Below are 18,616 nucleotides of genomic sequence, written 5' to 3' on the forward strand. Positions count from 1 at the left end.
GCAGTGATAGAAGATCACGTTAGACCAGAGGGCAGAGAGAGACACATGAACCAAGTCATTTTCATATCAATCCAAAACACCATTTATTAAAACACCACTTTAAACCAGTTAACGTACATAAAATATTTTCTGATATTGTCTTAACCCATGACAGTCATCAAAGATGCTGCAGCTGCATCCCGTTAGATTCACTGCTCTGTGCTTCGTCCAGGGATTGAACTGTAAACAGATGCTAAAGAAAGTAAGGTCACATTAACAAACCACCCAAATAAAACTGAAACATATTTCCTCCTAGATCTTACACTATGAAGTAACTTTGACTTTATTATAACAATGAACAGCTAGAGCTCTTAATGTGAGACAGAGGTAGTAACACATCAACCGTTTCCACACGTGCAAATGTCTTGACAATTTCCCTGCCCCTGAAATCTTCCTGAGTTGTTCGTTCACACATGCACCTCAAAGCGAAGACTATCCTAGATTGCTTGCATGCAGTCTGTGGTCGTGCGCCTGCGTCGGGGAATGAACATCTTCACCCCTCTTCCACTCGCTGGAGATGAATATCCCTGGGTTTTTCCCGCGGCGATCACACATCATCTCGCCCCCGGCTCACATGCAACAAAAATTAAAACGAGGCTGGCAGGGAAAAAAAAAAAAAGTCTGTTTGCGTCCACACATGCAGCTCAACCTGAAAATTTCAGGAGTTTTTGTACGAGTATGAAAGCACCAAAAATGTTTTAAGTTTAAGTTAAAACTTCAGTGACGTAGATTCTCGTTTTTTTGTTTCATGGTTGTTTATATGTCTGTGTACTTTACAGATATTTACTCATTGACCGACGTATCACAAACACAGGACGACATTTACAAAAATATTATTATGTTTAGTGACGGAAGACTTTATAGAAAATATAAGTTTGTTGAAGTTCTTTAGTAAAGAGTCTCATCAGACGGGGCAGTACGTCCTCCAAACTGCTCTCCATCTCATCCTCTGAGCTCATCATCCTCAGCCCCTCGTCGTCCTCCTCTCAGCTCTTCCTCCTCTCAGCTCTTCATCTTCCTTAGCTCTTCCTCCTCAGCTCTTCATCTTCCTCCTCTCAGCTCTACATCTTCCTCAACTCTTCCTCCTCTCAGCTCTTCATCTTCCTCAGCTCTTCATCATCACCTTTACGAACTGCTGCTGAGTCGTCGTCGCAGCAGAGAAGCTGGTTTGGTTTCTGTGTCTTCGGCATCACTTTCACAGTCCCTCTGCAGACACCAAAACATCAGCTCAGTTGAAAAGAAACCCAATCATTACAAACCGCATCAAGTCACGTTAATAACGCACATTTTATGAGCACAGGGAGAAAGTGACTTCTCTTTTTGTAGTTTTTCTTCAGATGAAGAAATAAAAACATTAGATTCAGTGTCTCCTCTTCAAATCATTTTTAAAAGTTTAACAAGAATGTGTTTCTCTGATTAAAGTTTTAAAGATTCAGTTTATTCAACTTGTGGCCCTGGGGCCTGACGAGGTCTCACCTGGAGGGGATCCGGGTTGGAGCTTTTACACAGTAGCTTCAGGCGGACAAAGCGGTTACACATCCACACCATGTTATAAGACATCTGAGGGGGAAACAGCCAATAATACGATTCATATTGTTATGAAGAATCAAAGGAATGCTGCCAAATAGCTCTTCGGGATAAACAAAGCAAAATCATGAACATGAGGACAAACCTTCCATTTCCTACGGGCGTTGAACTTTTTGAAGTTCTTCATGTTGATGGATGAGCGATTCCTTTTCGTCGCCTGAGTACGAGTGATCGGCTGAAACCAACGCAAAACATCTGATGTCAGTTTGAAAACAAACAGCACCAAGAGACAACTAATGAAATGATAAATAAACAGGAGGAATCAGAGTCGGTTACACAGAGTGAGAGAAAACAGGATTTAAAGCTCGGAAACATTCAGCAGGTCTAAAACGAAGAAAAGTCGTCTTTACTTTGATCCAGGGATGAAGAAGACTCTCGTCGGCTGTCATTCTCTCTCTGAAACACAAACAAGACACAAATGAAGAGAGCAAACAGCTACACAACAATGAGATATAACCAGTAACATCAAGTCAGTCTATACAAAAAAGTATCAGGGCCACATTAAGTAAAGATTTAGAGAGAGTACCGTATTTTCCGCACTATAAGGCGCACTTAAAAGCCTTTAATTTTCTCAAAAAACGACAGTGCGCCTTATAATCCGGAGCGCCTTATATACGGATCAATTGGTTAATTGGTTGATCCATACTGGTTGTACACGGCGCTCAGCGACACTGACTCGGATAATGACGAGAGGGAGCCGGGCATGTTGGATGCCGTACTCGCCCAACTGTTCAATTCGGACACTGAAGAAGAAGAATTCGAGGGATTCGTGGACGGGGAATGAACTGAAAAAGTGAGCTTTACGTGTTATACGTAACTGAACAATGTTGAGTTATGCACTAACGTTTGAATTAGCGGTATCAGACTGTGTTTCTTTTACGTGTTTACAACTGAACAAGGCTGGGAGATATTGTGAATATGCACATTAACGTTTGAACAACGTTGAGTTATTGTGAATGCACTACGGATTTATATTTATATATTCACAATATCTCCCAGCCTTGTTCAGTTGTAAACACGTTCTATTCTATGCGCCTTATAATCCGGTGCGCCCTATATATGAAAACAGTTCTAAAATAGGCCATTCATTGAAGGTGCACTTTATAATCCGGTGCGCCTTATAGTGCGGAAAATACGGTAATAAAGTCATACATTTCGAGATTAAAGTCGTCATTTCAGTCTAAAGTTATATCAGAAGAGCAGCAGCTGCACGAGAATGAGGAACGTGGAGCATCTTGTGAAGTTTAACTTTAGTTTCACAAATACTTCGCGTCAGCGTCACATGGTCATGAGTATCAGGACCCTGAAAAGATACTTCAAGAAACTAGAGCTTTTCTGGCGAGAGAACCAAACTGACCTGGAGGAAATGGTCTATTTTGTGGTTTTGAGGGTTCCCCTTTCATCGTTTTAACGCAGAAGTTAAATGGAGTTGAAATGAGCAATCAGTAAGATGTGTAGTGACTGAAATGATAAAGTGACCTTACTATATGATCAGACATTAAGGAAACATGCTCTGTTGAAGTGCTGGCTTCTCTGACAACAATGCAGCAGCCAGTATGTCCTCCTTCTAACTTTAGATTCTGCTCCTGAATGCTCTGGATTTGTTTGGACCAGAGAAGGTAGGCGCTTTTAAGACACCCCCCACACGGCCGTTTTGGACGCCCCTCGGTTTGCCAGATATGAGAGCAGTTATCAGGTCAACAGGTGTTGCAGCGATGGAAGCGGGCAAGAGAAGTGGTTCAGATAGAAGTGATTGTACCCGACCTAAAAAGCCTCTGCATGTTTCTAATAAACTCCACGAGCAGAAACGTGCTCAAACTAGGATCAAGATTGGAGATGCTTTTGAAAAATGGAGAGAGGTTAGAACACAGAAAGGTTTACAGACCCATGCAGAGCTGGATAAACACTGAAGCTTCAGTGTCCACCACATGGCAACCTGCATGAGCATCCACTCTAGAGAGGAGGGGGCAGGGGGACACAGCTCTCTACAATGTTTTGAAAATGGACTGCAGTACCCATTTTAAACACTAGGTGACAGAGCTACATACTGCTCCTTTAACAACAGAAACTCTCTAATATCAAAAACAATCAGAAATGGACTGATCCCAAAATTCTTTGTTTGGATGAGTTCCATTTTTGTCTCATTGTAAATTGAATCACGTGTGGTTACTTCAACATCCTTCTCACCTTGGATCTTTGACCAACAGTTTCTGGATGAAGTCTTTGGCCATCGAGCTCGTCGTGCTGAAAACTCGATCATCGAACTCGTAAGTTATGGCGAGGATGTTCCTCAGAGTCTCTTCGTCTGTGTAGCCTTGAAACGGTGACAAACCACTCAGACTGAGGACACAAAGGGAGAAAAACATGTGTCATCCGTTATTGTACTCTTCTGAGAGGAGCGTCACCTGGAGCCAGCGAGGTAACTTAAGGGTGGCTCACTTCTTACCCGGGGATAGGTCGCCTCTAGAGGGGGGGGAAGGGAGTATTCATGTAATTAAAGGGGTTAGAGGAGTAGCCCCCCTAAGCTGCCTCGGAGCGGGTTTTGAGGGTTAAGAGCTCAAACTGTACGAATCTATTGACTAATCAGATCTCTTGATCGTGGAGGCGTGTGAGCTGATCGTAAATTGCGAGGAGGGAGCGTTAGCATGTCAGAAAAGAAACACACACTCACAGTATGTAGGTGATGACTCCGATGCTCCTGTCGAAGAAACGAACACAAAACAGAAAGTCAGGAGAAGATTAAGACACTGAATACACACACACACACACACACACACACACACAGTCTGACTGTTCAGTTTGAATGTGAAACACGTCTGAACTCGTCTCTGACTGAAGAATTTACTCTGTGCCGTGTGTGTGTGTGTGTGTGTGTGTGTGTGTGTGTGTGTGTGTGTGTGTGTGTGTGTGTGTGTGTGTGTGTCTTACCACATATCTGCAGCTGTACTCAGAGGTTCACTGTTGATCACTTCGGGGGCTGAAAGAGATCGGGGTAGTTCAGTTTAAAAACGGCCCAGACCATCTCTTACAGAACTTTAAAAACACGTTTTAATCCTCGATAGAACGTTAACATGAGCGTATTCATCATAAAATTTAAATATCTTCAAAATGACAAACACTAATTTAACATGACGTCATTTTTACAAGTTAATAAATCTGTGAATACAGAGACGCAGACGGACCTGATGATGTCATAGATGTTTCTAATCAGCTCTTGTTTCTATTTTCTTTTCCTCCTTTAGTACAGTATTATTTAAGTGCAAAACACAAACTATCTACAGCATCTGGAGCTGTATTCATGAAGCCTTCTAAGTACTAAGAGTTGCTGTTATTCTATGAAATTAAATCTTTATTAAAAACATACAGAGTTAGCAGGGAGTTCTGTGTAACACGGCCGGGTGCGTGGTGGATGTGGGACGTATGGGGGGGGGAGTGTGTTCGTTGCCGTGGTGACCCTCTTTTGATATTTATAAAGGATCTCGCTCTCCTGTTCAACTGTCGGTTGTAAATGTAAATGAAGAGCTGTCGATTCTCACCGATGTACTGCGGCGTTCCACTCGTGCTGATATACTCCTCCCCCTGACGGAGACGCTGAGCGAGGCCGAAGTCGATGAGTTTGATGACTGGATGAGAAGAGTTGTCCGACAGCATCACATTCTCCGGCTGAAAACACAAGTCACTGTTATTATATATACAGGTCAGAGTCTAGTCTACAGGTGAACACAGGTCAGAGTCTAGTCTACAGGTGAACACAGGCCAGAGTCTAGTCTACAGGTGAACACAGGTCAGAGTCTAGTCTTCAGGTGAACACAGGTCAGAGTCTAGTCTTCAGGTGAACACAGGTCAGAGTCTAGTCTTCAGGTGAACACAGGTCAGAGTCTAGTCTACAGGTGAACACAGGTCAGAGTCTAGTCTTCAGGTGAACACAGGTCAGAGTCTAGTCTACAGGTGAACACAGGTCAGAGTCTAGTCTACAGGTGAACACAGGTCAGAGTCTAGTCTTCAGGTGAACACAGGTCAGAGTCTAGTCTTCAGGTGAACACAGGTCAGAGTCTAGTCTACAGGTGAACACAGGTCAGAGTCTAGTCTACAGGTGAACACAGGTCAGAGTCTAGTCTTCAGGTGAACACGGGTCAGAGTCTAGTCTTCAGGTGAACACGGGTCAGAGTCTAGTCGTCAGGTGAACACAGGTCAGAGTCTAGTCTACAGGTGAACACAGGTCAGAGTCTAGTCGTCAGGTGAACACAGGTCAGAGTCTAGTCTACAGGTGAACACAGGTCAGAGTCTAGTCTACAGGTGAACACAGGTCAGAGTCTAGTCTTCAGGTGAACACAGGTCAGAGTCTAGTCTACAGGTGAACACAGGTCAGAGTCTAGTCTACAGGTGAACACAGGTCAGAGTCTAGTCTTCAGGTGAACACAGGTCAGAGTCTAGTCTTCAGGTGAACACGGGTCAGAGTCTAGTCTTCAGGTGAACACGGGTCAGAGTCTAGTCGTCAGGTGAACACAGGTCAGAGTCTAGTCGTCAGGTGAACACGGGTCAGAGTCTAGTCGTCAGGTGAACACGGGTCAGTGTTCTCGTTGTCAGGTGAACACGGGTCAGAGTCTAGTCTTCAGGTGAACACAGGTCAGAGTCTAGTCGTCAGGTGAACACAGGTCAGTGTTCTCGTTGTCAGGTGAACACGGGTCAGAGTCTAGTCGTCAGGTGAACACAGGTCAGAGTCTAGTCGTCAGGTGACCACAGGTCAGTGTTCTCGTTGTCAGGTGAACACGGGTCAGAGTCTAGTCGTCAGGTGAACACAGGTCAGAGTCTAGTCGTCAGGTGACCACAGGTCAGTGTTCTCGTTGTCAGGTGAACACGGGTCAGAGTCTAGTCTTCAGGTGAACACAGGTCAGAGTCTAGTCGTCAGGTGAACACAGGTCAGAGTCTAGTCTTCAGGTGAACACAGGTCAGAGTCTAGTCTTCAGGTGAACACAGGTCAGTGTTCTCGTTGTCAGGTGAACACGGGTCAGAGTCTAGTCGTCAGGTGAACACAGGTCAGAGTCTAGTCTTCAGGTGAACACAGGTCAGTGTTCTCGTTGTCAGGTGAACACAGGTCAGAGTCTAGTCTTCAGGTGAACACAGGTCAGTGTTCTCGTTGTCAGGTGAACACAGGTCAGAGTCTAGTCTTCAGGTGAACACAGGTCAGTGTTCTCGTTGTCAGGTGAACACAGGTCAGAGTCTAGTCGTCAGGTGAACACAGGTCAGAGTCTAGTCTTCAGGTGAACACAGGTCAGTGTTCTCGTTGTCAGGTGAACACGGGTCAGAGTCTAGTCGTCAGGTGAACACAGGTCAGAGTCTAGTCTTCAGGTGAACACAGGTCAGAGTCTAGTCGTCAGGTGAACACAGGTCAGAGTCTAGTCGTCAGGTGAACACAGGTCAGAGTCCAGTCTTCAGGTGAACACAGGTCAGAGTCTAGTCTTCAGGTGAACACAGGTCAGTGTTCTCGTCGTCAGGTGAGTGTTTTCAGGTCACCTTCAGGTCGAAGTGAACGATGTTCTTGCTGTGCATGAACCGCAGAGCCTCCAGAATCTGTTTCATGAACTCGATGGCTTCACTTTCTAGAAGATTCTCCTTCCCAGCGATGAAGTCGAACAGCTCTCCTCCGCTCACTCTGAAACAATAAATTATAAACCATTACAATAAATATAGACATCAGATTTTGTCCCTTCAGGCTCTCCGTAGATAGTCGTCCTCAGTGTCTCCCTGTAGTCTCAGTGATGTAAAAGAAGGACACTGCTGCATCTTTGAATGTCTCATTTCACTTTAACAAACTCTCAGACAGCTCAGCTGACGAGTCCAAAGTAATATCCACCTTATGACATCACACACTGACCTTATGACATCACACATTGACCTTTGTTACCGTTCCTTTGAGCTGGTGACATTTACGAAGTTAATGTCCTAACCTTTGCTCGACCATTCTCCTTATTTTATTTCACAATAAAAGCAGGTTTGTATGCAAACAGGAAGTATTGTTTGGTTATAAATAAAGGATTTCAAAATAAAAGCATGACAAAGACTGTTTTCAAACATGTGATTAACTATTGACATTCAGCGATTAATCATGATTTAAAAATGGAATCGTAAAAAAAAAAAAAAGCCCCACTAAATATTAATATAGGGAATTTTAAGTTGACAAACAATACACACACACGCACGCACACACACACACGCACACACACACACTCACAGCTCCAGGATCAACACCACCTCCGCTCGGCTCTCGAACACGTCTCGGAGAGTCACGATGTTTGTATGTTGAACCGCCTGCAGGATCTCGACCTCGCGCTCCACGCCGCCCCGATCCAGACCCAGGAGACTGCATGGACTCTTCTTGATCTTCATGAACTTTCCCGCCCAAAGAGTCCCAGTGGAGCGCTCCCGCACCTGCCGGACCTGACCGAAGTGCCCGCTGAATCGGGTCAGAATCGGAATATTGATTATTCGCGGAAATGTTCTGATCACACAGTTAAAACTAAACAAATGAATAAAGTTTTCTTTTCACACATCCGAGTCGTTCTCACCTCCCCAGAACTTCTCCCATCTCATAAAAGTCTTCCACATTTTCAGGTTTGAAGGCAGCCATGTTGGATCTCTCTAATGGTCCCGACAGATTATCTGAAACTGGACTTCATCCTCATCAGATCGTTAACTCTTTCTTCATCATCATCATGAGAACTTTGACTCTTCATCCTCTTCAGTTTGACCTGAGAGACGGACGACAGAAAAATCCACACAGTTTTTAATCCAATCATTTATTTAAAGAAGTAAATGAGACGAATACATTTTTTTTTAAGTTCAATCCCGATGAAATGAAAAACACATTTTTGAAGTTTGAAGTTTGAATCCAGCGTTCCTGTTAAATGTTCATGTATCTGCCAATCAAGCATTATCTGAGTATTGTGACATCTTCAAATGCCTGATGACTCACCCTGCACCCCTTCTATCTAGTGATTGGTTCTATCCTGAAATTAGATTTAAATACTTCAATAATAATCAGGCCTAAAATCATCTAGAGTGTAGCCAGCTTCACACGTCTGCAGCTCGACTTCGTACTTCTAAAATCTACAGGATTAAATGATGGATTCAAACAGATATCGATTATTACAACATGACATGTCACTCTCCCCGCCTGCCTCCTCCACTTTTGCTTAAGATCATATTTACCTAAATTTCTGACTCAGACTCAGTGGTGCTGCACAGCGGCTGACACGCACACGAGAGCTCAGTTTGTCTGGTCGTTAAAGGAGCAGTATGTAGCTCTGACACCTAGTGTTTAAATTCTAAACATTGTAGAGAGCTGTCTCCCCCCGCCCCCTCCTCTCTAGAGTCGATGCTCACACAGGTTGCCATGTGGTGGACACTGAAGCTTCAGTGTTTATCCAGCTCTGCATCGCTCTGTAAACCTTTCTGTGTTCTAACCTCTCCATTTTTCAAAAGCATCTCCAATCTTGATCCTAGTTTGAGCACGTTTCTGCTCGTGGAGCTTATTAGAAACATGCAGAGGCTTTTTTAGGTCGGGTACAATCACTTCTATCTGAACCACTTCTCTTGCCTGCTTCCATCACTGCAACACCTGTTGACCTGATAACTGCTCTCATATCTGGCAAACCGAGGGGCGTCCAAAACGGCCATGTGGAGGGTGCCTTAAAAGCGCCCACCTTCTCTGGTCCAAACAAATCCAGAGCATTCAGGAGCAGAATCTAAAGTTAGAAGGAGGACATACTGGCTGCTGCATTGTTGTCAGAGAAGCCAGCACTTCAACAGAGCACGTTTCCTTAATGTCTGATCATATAGTAAGATCACTTTATCATTTCACTCACTACATATTGCTCCTTAATGTTTGTTTTGAACACCCCATGTTTATCTTAATGTATTTCTAACACGGCATATGCGTGGAGTATTTCTGCCATCATCTGGATGTCAGGACAGCTGCTGCCGATTTTATGGATTATTTTAAAACGTTTCATAAGAGAGTCCTTCATTACCTACAGGAGGGAGGAGCTCTGATCATACAGTATGAACTTGGCACAATGCACTTTATTGAATTAAATGTAATCGTGTGAGGTTATGTGAAGTCCTTTACTGTTGTCGAGATCTTTTGTCACTCTTGACTTTATGCTCTCTGGGCGATAAAGGCTTCATTCAGTTTAACTTCATTTGACAGATTTCTGCTCTAAAAATAACTTCAGAAAAACTCCACTCATGCACAGTGAAACCGGTGTCACCACCAGAGCTTCCACTATGATGACATGACTTGACACACAGGTACATCTCCACCTGTCATCACTGAGATTTCCTCATAGCTGCTGAACTTCATCAACTTTTACAGCTCATGAGAAATGTGTTCCGACGCCTGAGCCTTTAAGTTTAACAATTCACACACATTAATCTGTAAATCCGTGTCACACTGCTGCTCAGCGCCAAACCGTCACGTTGGGATTAGACATTAAAGAGTTGATCTAATTAAAATGGCTAATTATCAAATTTGCCACACAGGAAATGTAGGTTTTTTTGTTTCCCTTAAGGAAGGACACTGAGGAGCTGTATTGCACTTTTGAGACGGTCCCTAAGTGTGCCTATGGGTATAGGGATAAGCAGGCTGGACAGACATCTGGTTCATTGCGCTTTCAACAGCATCATCATCATCTTTGACGTTTTAAGAGTTGAACAAAAACTGGGAAATGCTTTTGCAAATCTGCTCTCTTAACACAGTCCCAAAACTAGAATAAACCCAGGGTTCAATGCGGAGGTGGTCAAGTGAACAGCAGCAACAACGAATGTGAAATATGAAAACAACTTTAACACAGAGAGAGAACATGAAGACAGAAGAACATTTTTATTAATCAAGAGGGGAAACGCGAATATTATAGGAGACATGGGGAACACGCAGATATGACACAGAGGAACGCAGATGTGAAATAGCCTCAGGGAAAACACGGATATTAAATAGGAAAACGCGGATATTGCATAGAGGAAAACGTGTGTGTTATATGGAAAATGCAGATGTTATACAGCGTATGGAAAACGCGGACATTAAAGAGAAAAACGCAGATATTACATCCTGGGAAAGCGCGGACATAGAGCCTGCACAAACACGGACATTGAAGGAGAACTGAGGTCTGAACGTGAAGTTGGAGGAGGAAGCGTGAATACAAGAGAAAGTCACCTCACATTCCGGCTCTGATGCTCCGATGAACCGCAGAGTAACCCATGGACGAGATCCTGGTCTGCTCCCGATCCCAGTCCGGACTCTGTGTGTGTGTGTGTGAGTGTGTGTGTGTGTGTGTGTGTCCGTGTGTGTGTTTGAGGAATGCGGAACAGACTCACAGTTTGATGTCATGTCCGATTCGCCGCTTAGAGTTTCAGACTGGAGATGCGTTCACGGAACTCCCACCTCTTCAGTCATTCCTCCACCTGTTTCACAAGTCTCAACTCCAACGCTTGAGACAAATGCGCATGCGCCACATGATCACCGTTGACTAATACATGTAAAAAAAAAAAAAAATTCCGGGCAGTGATCAGCCTTAAACAAAAACGGAATTATTAAATAATACATGTTTATTGTTGTTTTAAAATGTGTAAAATAAAAATGTCAAAAATCACTGAAACAGTCAGAACTAAGAATTATGTCAAATAAAATTAAATCTCATGATTAGTATTGTAAAATCAACTAAAAGCCAAATTTGTGAGAATAACATTTTAATATAAGCCTTTATTTCTTCTCAGAGTGTCAGAGCTGTGGCTGTGAAATAACCCTGAAACTCTCAGCTCTTTTAAATCGAGGTTGAAGACTCACCTGTTTACAGCTGCCTTTCATTAAACAACTTTAATAAGATTTTAAATTTGCACTGTAACTTTGAACTCTTTATATTTTTACTTTATTGATTTCAATTCATTTCATTTGAATTATTTTATTTGAACATATTTTCAGATTTTATCATTTCTGTGATTTTTCAATTTTTAATGTTTCTTTTCTTTCCTCTGTCATGATGCTTTTTGATGTCTTGTGTGAAGCACTTTGAGTTGCCTTGTTGTTGAAATGTGCTCTATAAATAAACTTGCCTTGCCTTGAAACCAAACACACACTGTGAATGTACAAAAAGCTGAAGCTAAAGCTGATGTAATAGTCGACACCTCATCATGTAAATACTGTATTATCATCCTCCACACTGTTTAATGTAATTGTAAAAACCCTGTCCCTGTAAATCAGTGGTTCTCATCTGGGCTGGCCTCAGGACCAAACTCCTTAATAACAAATCACGACCCAAATGTCGGATACTTTTCAACTGATGAGATTTGTTTTATAAAAAATGGTGCAGTTTGGACCTCACACTGTAGTCATTTTTAAGGGCGTGTAATGGTGGTTGGTGTACGGAGGCTGTGGTCCTCCAGGCAGGCGGCCCGGGTTCGGGTCCGACCTGTGGCTCCTTTCCCACATGTCGGTCTCCACTCTCTCTCTCTCTCCCTAAATTTCGGATCTGTCCACTATCCTATCTTGAAAATGAAGGCACAAAAAGCCCCAAAATGAATCTTTAAATCAAAGTGATTTTTTAGACTTTTTGACACTTTCAGGACCCACTGAGAACGACTCCACGACCCGCTTTTCGGTCCCGACCCACCAGTTGAGAAACACTGATGTTAATGAAACCCATCTCTATTAGTCATAATTATCAAATATTTTGTTATCATGTTCATTTCAGCATTACCCGCCCACCGCACAATGTAAATAAGACAATAGTCTTATTTACATTGTTAATATTTTATGGTATACTTCTGCACATACAGAGCTCAGTTTACTTTGTGTGTGTGAGCATACCTGGCCTCTCTTGTGCTCCCTCCAGGTGTTTCTATATAAATAAATAGTCTGATGGTGTTTCACTCTTTGTGTAAGAAATTAAAGCTGCTGTAAATTAATTAGGAAACAAAAACAAACATTAATATTAATTAATCTGAACTAAAACTCTAACTCATCTGTAACGACTCTAATCCAAAAACCATAAAATGTGATGAGGGCAGGATTCATGACATGTTTGTTAAATGTTTATAAAGTTTCACAAAGTCACCTCAGACAACTTTAGAAAAAAACACCTCGATTTTATTAGTTTATCTCAAAGATCCACAAACCGTCTCCTGACTCCTGATGTCAGAGTTCAAAACAAACGATACTTTTTATTAAAGTAACACAACACTACATAATCATCACGTGTTAGAGTAATAAACAGTTTCTGTTTACAGACATGAAGAAGCGACACACACACACACACCTAGAGGTGTGTGAGCGTGTGCGTTCAAAGTTTGATTTGAACTCTGAATGTGTTCACATTAAATCAAATCGTCACTTTATTGGTCTCTGTGTTTAATTCAACTTTCACCCCAATATGGGTTATTAAGCTCCTTGCAGACCCCCCGTCCCGCACAACCCTCAGCCCTCTACCCAACCCCCTCAAAAACCCTCAGCCCGCCCCCCCTCAGGCGTGTGACATCAGTTCTTCTTGGCCTTCGGGGAGTCATACTTTCTCTTGCTGGAGTACCAGAGGAGCAGCGGGATGCCGATGGAGGGCAGAGTCATGACGCCAAACGCAGCCCAGTCCAACTAAACCACAGAGAAAATAAAACATGGAGGAACAGTCAGAAAATACGTAAAACACAACAGTCCCTATTCCTTATAAGTCTTTATTGACTGAACCCTGAGAAGAGACAGGAAGTTAGGGAGGAGTGAGGGGAGGAGATAGAGAAGGTCAACTAACGGCCGCTGCATCAAGGACTTAACAGGAAACAGAAACAAACACTGACACAGCCAGAGAGTCAAACATGGACACAAATATTCAGAATAAAACTGCTTCATATAAACACACCTGATACGATCCGTGCCAGTCAGAAAGACATGTTCATTCTGAACGAGGGGATGGATAATGGCATTTGTTATTCCGATAAATATCCATGCACACACTTGATGTGGCCTTGTCTTTGGCCGTGTGGTTGAAGTAAAACTATTCTCACTGCGTATGTGTCTGCCTCGCTCGCTCATGTCTGGAGACCCTCCTACACGACCCCCCTATTTATAGATTTCTGGACAAGTATGAACTGCTAAGCTTGGAGATTAATTCGAGAAACAGTGAATAGAATCCCTTCCAGCACACTATGTAGGAACTTTTTTAGCAAAGAAAGAGAAAAAAATAAATCCAAAGTCTCTGACACAGTGAGGAGGAGCAACATCTGGAGACGTTCAACGACTGCGGCGTTTGTTTACAACACGTGCAGAAGCCAGAAGAATAATGATGGGGGAATAACCATACAGCAGGGCATCAGTTCATCTTGAACTCACTCTGGAGAAAAGCTTTATTGACACACGCACTCCCATTGGCAGAAGAAATTACTGAACTTTTCGTACTTTATCAATGCCAGCGCAAATCAAAGTGAGATCAAAGTCTCACATGTTAGAGGACTTAACAGGAAGGAACAGCTTCTACTTCTGCCGTTTCTGACTTAAAATGAAGCCTGTGGGTGTTGACGGACGAGGGAGCACGGAGCCGTACCGGAGTGGAGCTGACAACCAACACAACACAAACGTATCTGGTGGAAGTTCTGGGTGACAGGTACGACCAATGGGACAGCTCTGCGCATGTCAAAATGGTGTTGTCCTGATTAAATGCTTGACGCATGAAGACACACGTGAGGGAGTGAATCAAACACTTACGTAATGGGGGGAGAAGCGGCGGTCGAACTCCCTCTGAGCCAGGATGCCTCCCTGTCCGGGGGCGCTGGTGTATCCAACCTGCAGGACAAACAGAGAAGTCAGCTTCACTTTTACACTGATTCTCTTTAATAACTAAGTGGTTAATAATCTGGTTAACAATATGGTCTTACCACAACCTGCCCTCCCTCCTGGGCCAGGTAGCTGACAGAGGCAGAGGTGAAGTTGAAGTACCCGGCCTTTAGGGGGCGCAGCACCACGGTGTGAGAGACGTTACTCGCTCTGAGGTCATCAGTTAAATCAAACATCAGGAGTTTAAAAACTAAAAGCTGTATTCACGCTGTGAGGGTTCTGTTTACATCACTGAAACACCTGAGCCCCCTGAGGAACAGAGAGAGAGGTGTGCTCGATGACCCGTCTGAAAGTTAAACTACCTTCAGTGAGTCAAACATGCCTCCAGATCCTGACAGGTGACAGGAAGTTAAGAAGACTTTATTTTAAAAGGATACGGAGCGATTCTGTCCCACTTGACGTTCAACATCCCTGAAACAATCCCGAAGTCCTCAGGTGGAAACGAGTCATCAGATAGCTCCACCTCCAGAGCAGCACTGAGAGACAGACAGATAACACAGACACAGATAACACAGACACAGACAACACAGACACAGGTAACAGACACAGGTAACACAGACACAGGTAACACAGACACAGGTAACAGACACAGGTAACACAGACACAGACAACAGACAGACACAGGTAACAGACAGACACAGATAACACAGACACAGATAACACAGACACAGGTAACAGACAGACACAGGTAACAGACAGACACAGATAACACAGACACAGGTAACACAGACACAGATAACACAGACAGGTAACACAGACAGGTAACACAGACACAGACAGGTAACACAGACACAGGTAACGCACAGACAGACAGTCAACAGAGACCGACAGGTAACAGACAAACACAGACAGATGGGATACAGAGAAAGCAAAAAAATAACATTGAGTCTTTATACATAATAAAGTTATAATGTTATTAGAATATAATTACCAGTTCACTTCATTTGTCTGTCTACTCGCCTTTATATTGTATAGTTTCTGCTTATAATATGTTTACACTCATGCACTTTAACTTGTGTCAATACTGTCCATTTATAACTCTGTTTTTGCACATTTACATTTAATCTTTCATATTTAATTTACAACCATCTACAACTCTGTTCTTGCACATTTACATTCAATCTTCCATATTTAATCTTCCTATTTAAGACTCGTAATGCTTAGTTAAATCCTGGTTGTATATATTCACATTCTTAGTTTTGATATTTTTAGTACTTATTTAATTTGTATTTAATATTATATTGTGTTTGGATTTGTTAACATTGTGTTTTTTACTCATATTGTGTGTTTGGATAACCTGCTGCTGTAACGCCACAATTTCCCAGTTTGGGATCAATAAAGTAATTCTATTGATATAACATTATAATGAAGTTATAATGACGTTATATTATAAGCAGAAACTTATATTAGAATATAATTACAAGATGATATAACGTTATAATGAAGCTCTCACCTGGAGCCCACATTGTAGATGTTGTACTGCAGCGTCAGGTCTCGACCCTCCACAGCATATCGGTTCAGCAGAGACTTGGAGGCCAGCAGACGAGCCCCCTCCTCTCCTGAACCCAGACCCAGCAGAGCCAGGACCAGAACCACGTTCAGCATCTTCATCATCTGGAAACAAAGAGAAGAGATGGACCACATTAAACAGAGCACAGATCAGGAGACTCCGTCAGGTGCAGAGGTATAGGTGAAGAGTACAGTTTTACAGTGATAAACACGTGAAGGTAACACTCAATACGTTTTTATTTTACATTATTTGCTCTGTGAAGAAAAGGTCAAAATGCTAAGTGCTAACAGTTAGCTTCAAACGGAGATAGTATTACAACACGTTTAATTCATATTTTAGATTTACATTTAACTTATAATACCCACGTATGTATAGTTTAAGAGTGTTAAAAAGCAGATATGAATAATAATATTTAATGTTATTGAAGTATCAGCAGCTCTCTGTTTGACGCTGACGTGGACAGTTCACTGACATTCAGTGTTAATTATCTTCACAATAACCTCAAAAACAGCGATAACGTCACAAACGGGTGCATTAAATGATCAGATGTGTTTGGCTACATAGTTATAGCACATAAAATCATCACATTAACAGCGGTAATTACAGTTTAAACACACAGAAAAGGACAGAGAGTTACCGTTCACTGCTCCTCTTCAGACCGCTGCCGTTGAAGGAGTTGGTTTCCGCGCATGCTCAGAAGGTTAACGCTGCTGTTTGCATGACGTGTACTTACGGAAGTGTGCAGACAGCGCAGCGCCCCCTGGTGTCCCGGAGCGGAACTGTTTCTAATCGTTTATTATATGTTTTTACATTTTCTTTTCTTTTTTAAATATATTTCTGCTGATCGTGACATCTGAGTATTGACATCCTGTATTAAACAGGCCTATAACAATAATTATGATAATACATTTTATTCATAGGCGCTTTTAAAGTAGAGATAAAACAACAAAGTAGCCTAATAATACAAATTTATAGAGTAAGGCTATACAATCATTTTGAAGATGATTTGAGAGACAGGATGGATAATGATCAAACAGAATATGTCAGTTTAAAAAGAAGTGTTTTGAGATGACATTACAAAATATAGAGAGATTCAATGCTGTGGACGTGGTGGGAGGGAGTACCAGAGGCGGGAACAGCGCTAATGCCTTCATGTAGCCAGACTGTATATGGGCAAATAGACGCCTAGACTCTAAAGAAGACCTAACATTCATGAATATGAGACTTAACTTAAAGGTTTAAGATCAATCATCTGAATTTAAACAATCTCTATCTGTCCCACTTCTTCAGAATTGCACTGTTTGTTTTATTTACCGTACATCAGATGATCCTCCCTTTATTTGGGACATGGCGTCAAAATGAGGAGGGCCTTTAATTATTCTCAAACAAAACATGTGCACAGCAAATATGGTAAATACTATGAAATTGTACATCTTAACCAGAAAGAATATCTAGACATGTACAAAAGTAGGATACTGATGAACAATATTAACTTGCAAATCACTGATTTGATCTTTCTTTGTAAGACACCGTATTATCTGCAAATTAATACACACTAAATGCACAGGGGCCTTTAACTGAGAGCTGCTTTTATTGATCAAAACGTGCAGAAACACCAGGCTAGTGAAAGAGATTTAGCCATTAAATTGGAATAGACTTTTATTTAAAGTTTTACCGTAGTTTAAAGCCTTTACATTCAGACTGATTAAACTATTTAAGCAGACTTAAACAGACGAGATTCCTTTTTTCTTCCCACTCAGAATCAGTCAGTCCTCCTGCGGCCTAAAATAAATCCTGTTTCTGAGTTTTTATCTACTTTAACTTGATGAATGTTGAGCTGCACTTTGTCTCTTTTATCAGATGATGAACTTACAAATACTGAAGATTTACATTCTGCTGGTTATCCTTCTTCAAACAATCGTCCCTGCCACGTCTCCAACTTGTACAAACCGCTGCAGCACGTCTAATAACTGGGAAAAGGAAATTTGACAACATTACACCCACGCCTCTCTTCATTGGCTTCCTGTCTGTTTCAGGGTTAGTTTTTAATGTGTTATTGATTGTTTTTAAGGTTTTAAATGGATTAGCACCTTCCTGTCTTGGTGATCTCCTGCACCAACACTCACGAGTTAGATCCCTTAGGTCAACAAACCAACTGCTCAAGTCCTGAGAACAAGTCTTTAAAAAGAGTCACTGAAGACGCATCTCTTCTCCATGGCCTTCAACTCAAGCTGACATTGACTCCTCTTATTAATTTCATATTGTACATTAATTTAGAGGAACAAAGATGTCTCGTTCAGGTCCAGTTGAGGTCAGATCAGGACTCTGTTAGTTTGATGAAACCTCGCTCACATGAAGCTGTATGCAGGTGTTTAATCACTCCTGTCAAACTGTATGGCAACAAGATTTAAAAAATGACATTTGTTTTACATGGGAAAAGCCCTCCAGATAAAACATTGCAGTTAACAGATTCTGGATGAGTCGTGATCATCAGTTGTGATATTCTGCCACCAGGTGGAGACAAACACCCTCGTCTGTTTCCTGTTGGAGTCACACACACACACACACACACACACACACACACACACACACACACACACACACACACA

The 18,616-nt window shown here is 42.2% G+C and overlaps 2 protein-coding genes across 3 annotated transcripts; both read right to left on the minus strand.

Annotated features, from left to right (window-relative positions):
• Positions 1 to 55: 55 nt before the first annotated feature.
• si:dkey-240h12.4 (death-associated protein kinase 2) lies at positions 56 to 11,093 on the minus strand. 2 transcript variants are annotated; one of them, XM_065948239.1, is made up of 12 exons: positions 10,843 to 11,093; positions 8,193 to 8,375; positions 7,859 to 8,080; positions 7,141 to 7,279; positions 5,163 to 5,289; positions 4,555 to 4,603; positions 4,298 to 4,324; positions 3,814 to 3,966; positions 1,977 to 2,022; positions 1,712 to 1,801; positions 1,516 to 1,599; positions 56 to 1,245 (listed from the first exon to the last, which is right to left on the minus strand). In XM_065948239.1, the coding sequence occupies exons 2-12, from the start codon at positions 8,252 to 8,254 to the stop codon at positions 1,165 to 1,167; spliced, it is 1,080 nt and encodes a 359-aa protein (XP_065804311.1). In that variant the 5' UTR covers positions 8,255 to 8,375; positions 10,843 to 11,093; the 3' UTR covers positions 56 to 1,164. The 2 variants fall into 2 exon arrangements, with proteins under 2 accessions (XP_065804311.1, XP_020481452.1); XM_020625796.3 differs by having other exon boundaries at positions 10,838 to 11,093.
• A 1,651-nt stretch (positions 11,094 to 12,744) lies between these two features.
• Positions 12,745 to 16,758, minus strand: ssr2 (signal sequence receptor, beta). Its single transcript, XM_020646659.3, has 6 exons — positions 16,645 to 16,758; positions 15,951 to 16,111; positions 14,875 to 14,973; positions 14,539 to 14,647; positions 14,369 to 14,446; positions 12,745 to 13,264 (listed from the first exon to the last, which is right to left on the minus strand). Exons 2-6 carry the CDS (start codon positions 16,109 to 16,111, stop codon positions 13,154 to 13,156), a joined length of 558 nt encoding a protein of 185 aa, XP_020502315.1. The 5' UTR covers positions 16,645 to 16,758; the 3' UTR covers positions 12,745 to 13,153.
• Positions 16,759 to 18,616: the final 1,858 nt, after the last annotated feature.

Source organism: Labrus bergylta, chromosome 19, assembly GCF_963930695.1.
Source record: "Labrus bergylta chromosome 19, fLabBer1.1, whole genome shotgun sequence".
Lineage (NCBI taxonomy): Eukaryota > Metazoa > Chordata > Actinopteri > Labriformes > Labridae > Labrus > Labrus bergylta.

Coding starts and splice junctions, on each gene's coding strand:
- si:dkey-240h12.4 (XM_065948239.1), bottom strand. CDS start 8,254: ATGGCTGCCTTCAAACCTGAAAATGTGGAAGACTTTTATGAGATGGGA. Junction 5,290..7,140: donor TCGTTCACTTCGACCTGAAG/GTGACCTGAAAA, acceptor TTGTGTTTTCAG/CCGGAGAATGTGATGCTGTC. Junction 2,023..3,813: donor CTGTTGGTCAAAGATCCAAG/GTGAGAAGGATG, acceptor TTTGTGTTTCAG/AGAGAGAATGACAGCCGACG.
- ssr2 (XM_020646659.3), bottom strand. CDS start 16,111: ATGATGAAGATGCTGAACGTGGTTCTGGTCCTGGCTCTGCTGGGTCTG. Junction 14,974..15,950: donor ATCTACAATGTGGGCTCCAG/GTGAGAGCTTCA, acceptor TCTGTCTCTCAG/TGCTGCTCTGGAGGTGGAGC. Junction 14,648..14,874: donor AAGTGGGACAGAATCGCTCC/GTATCCTTTTAA, acceptor TGATGACCTCAG/AGCGAGTAACGTCTCTCACA.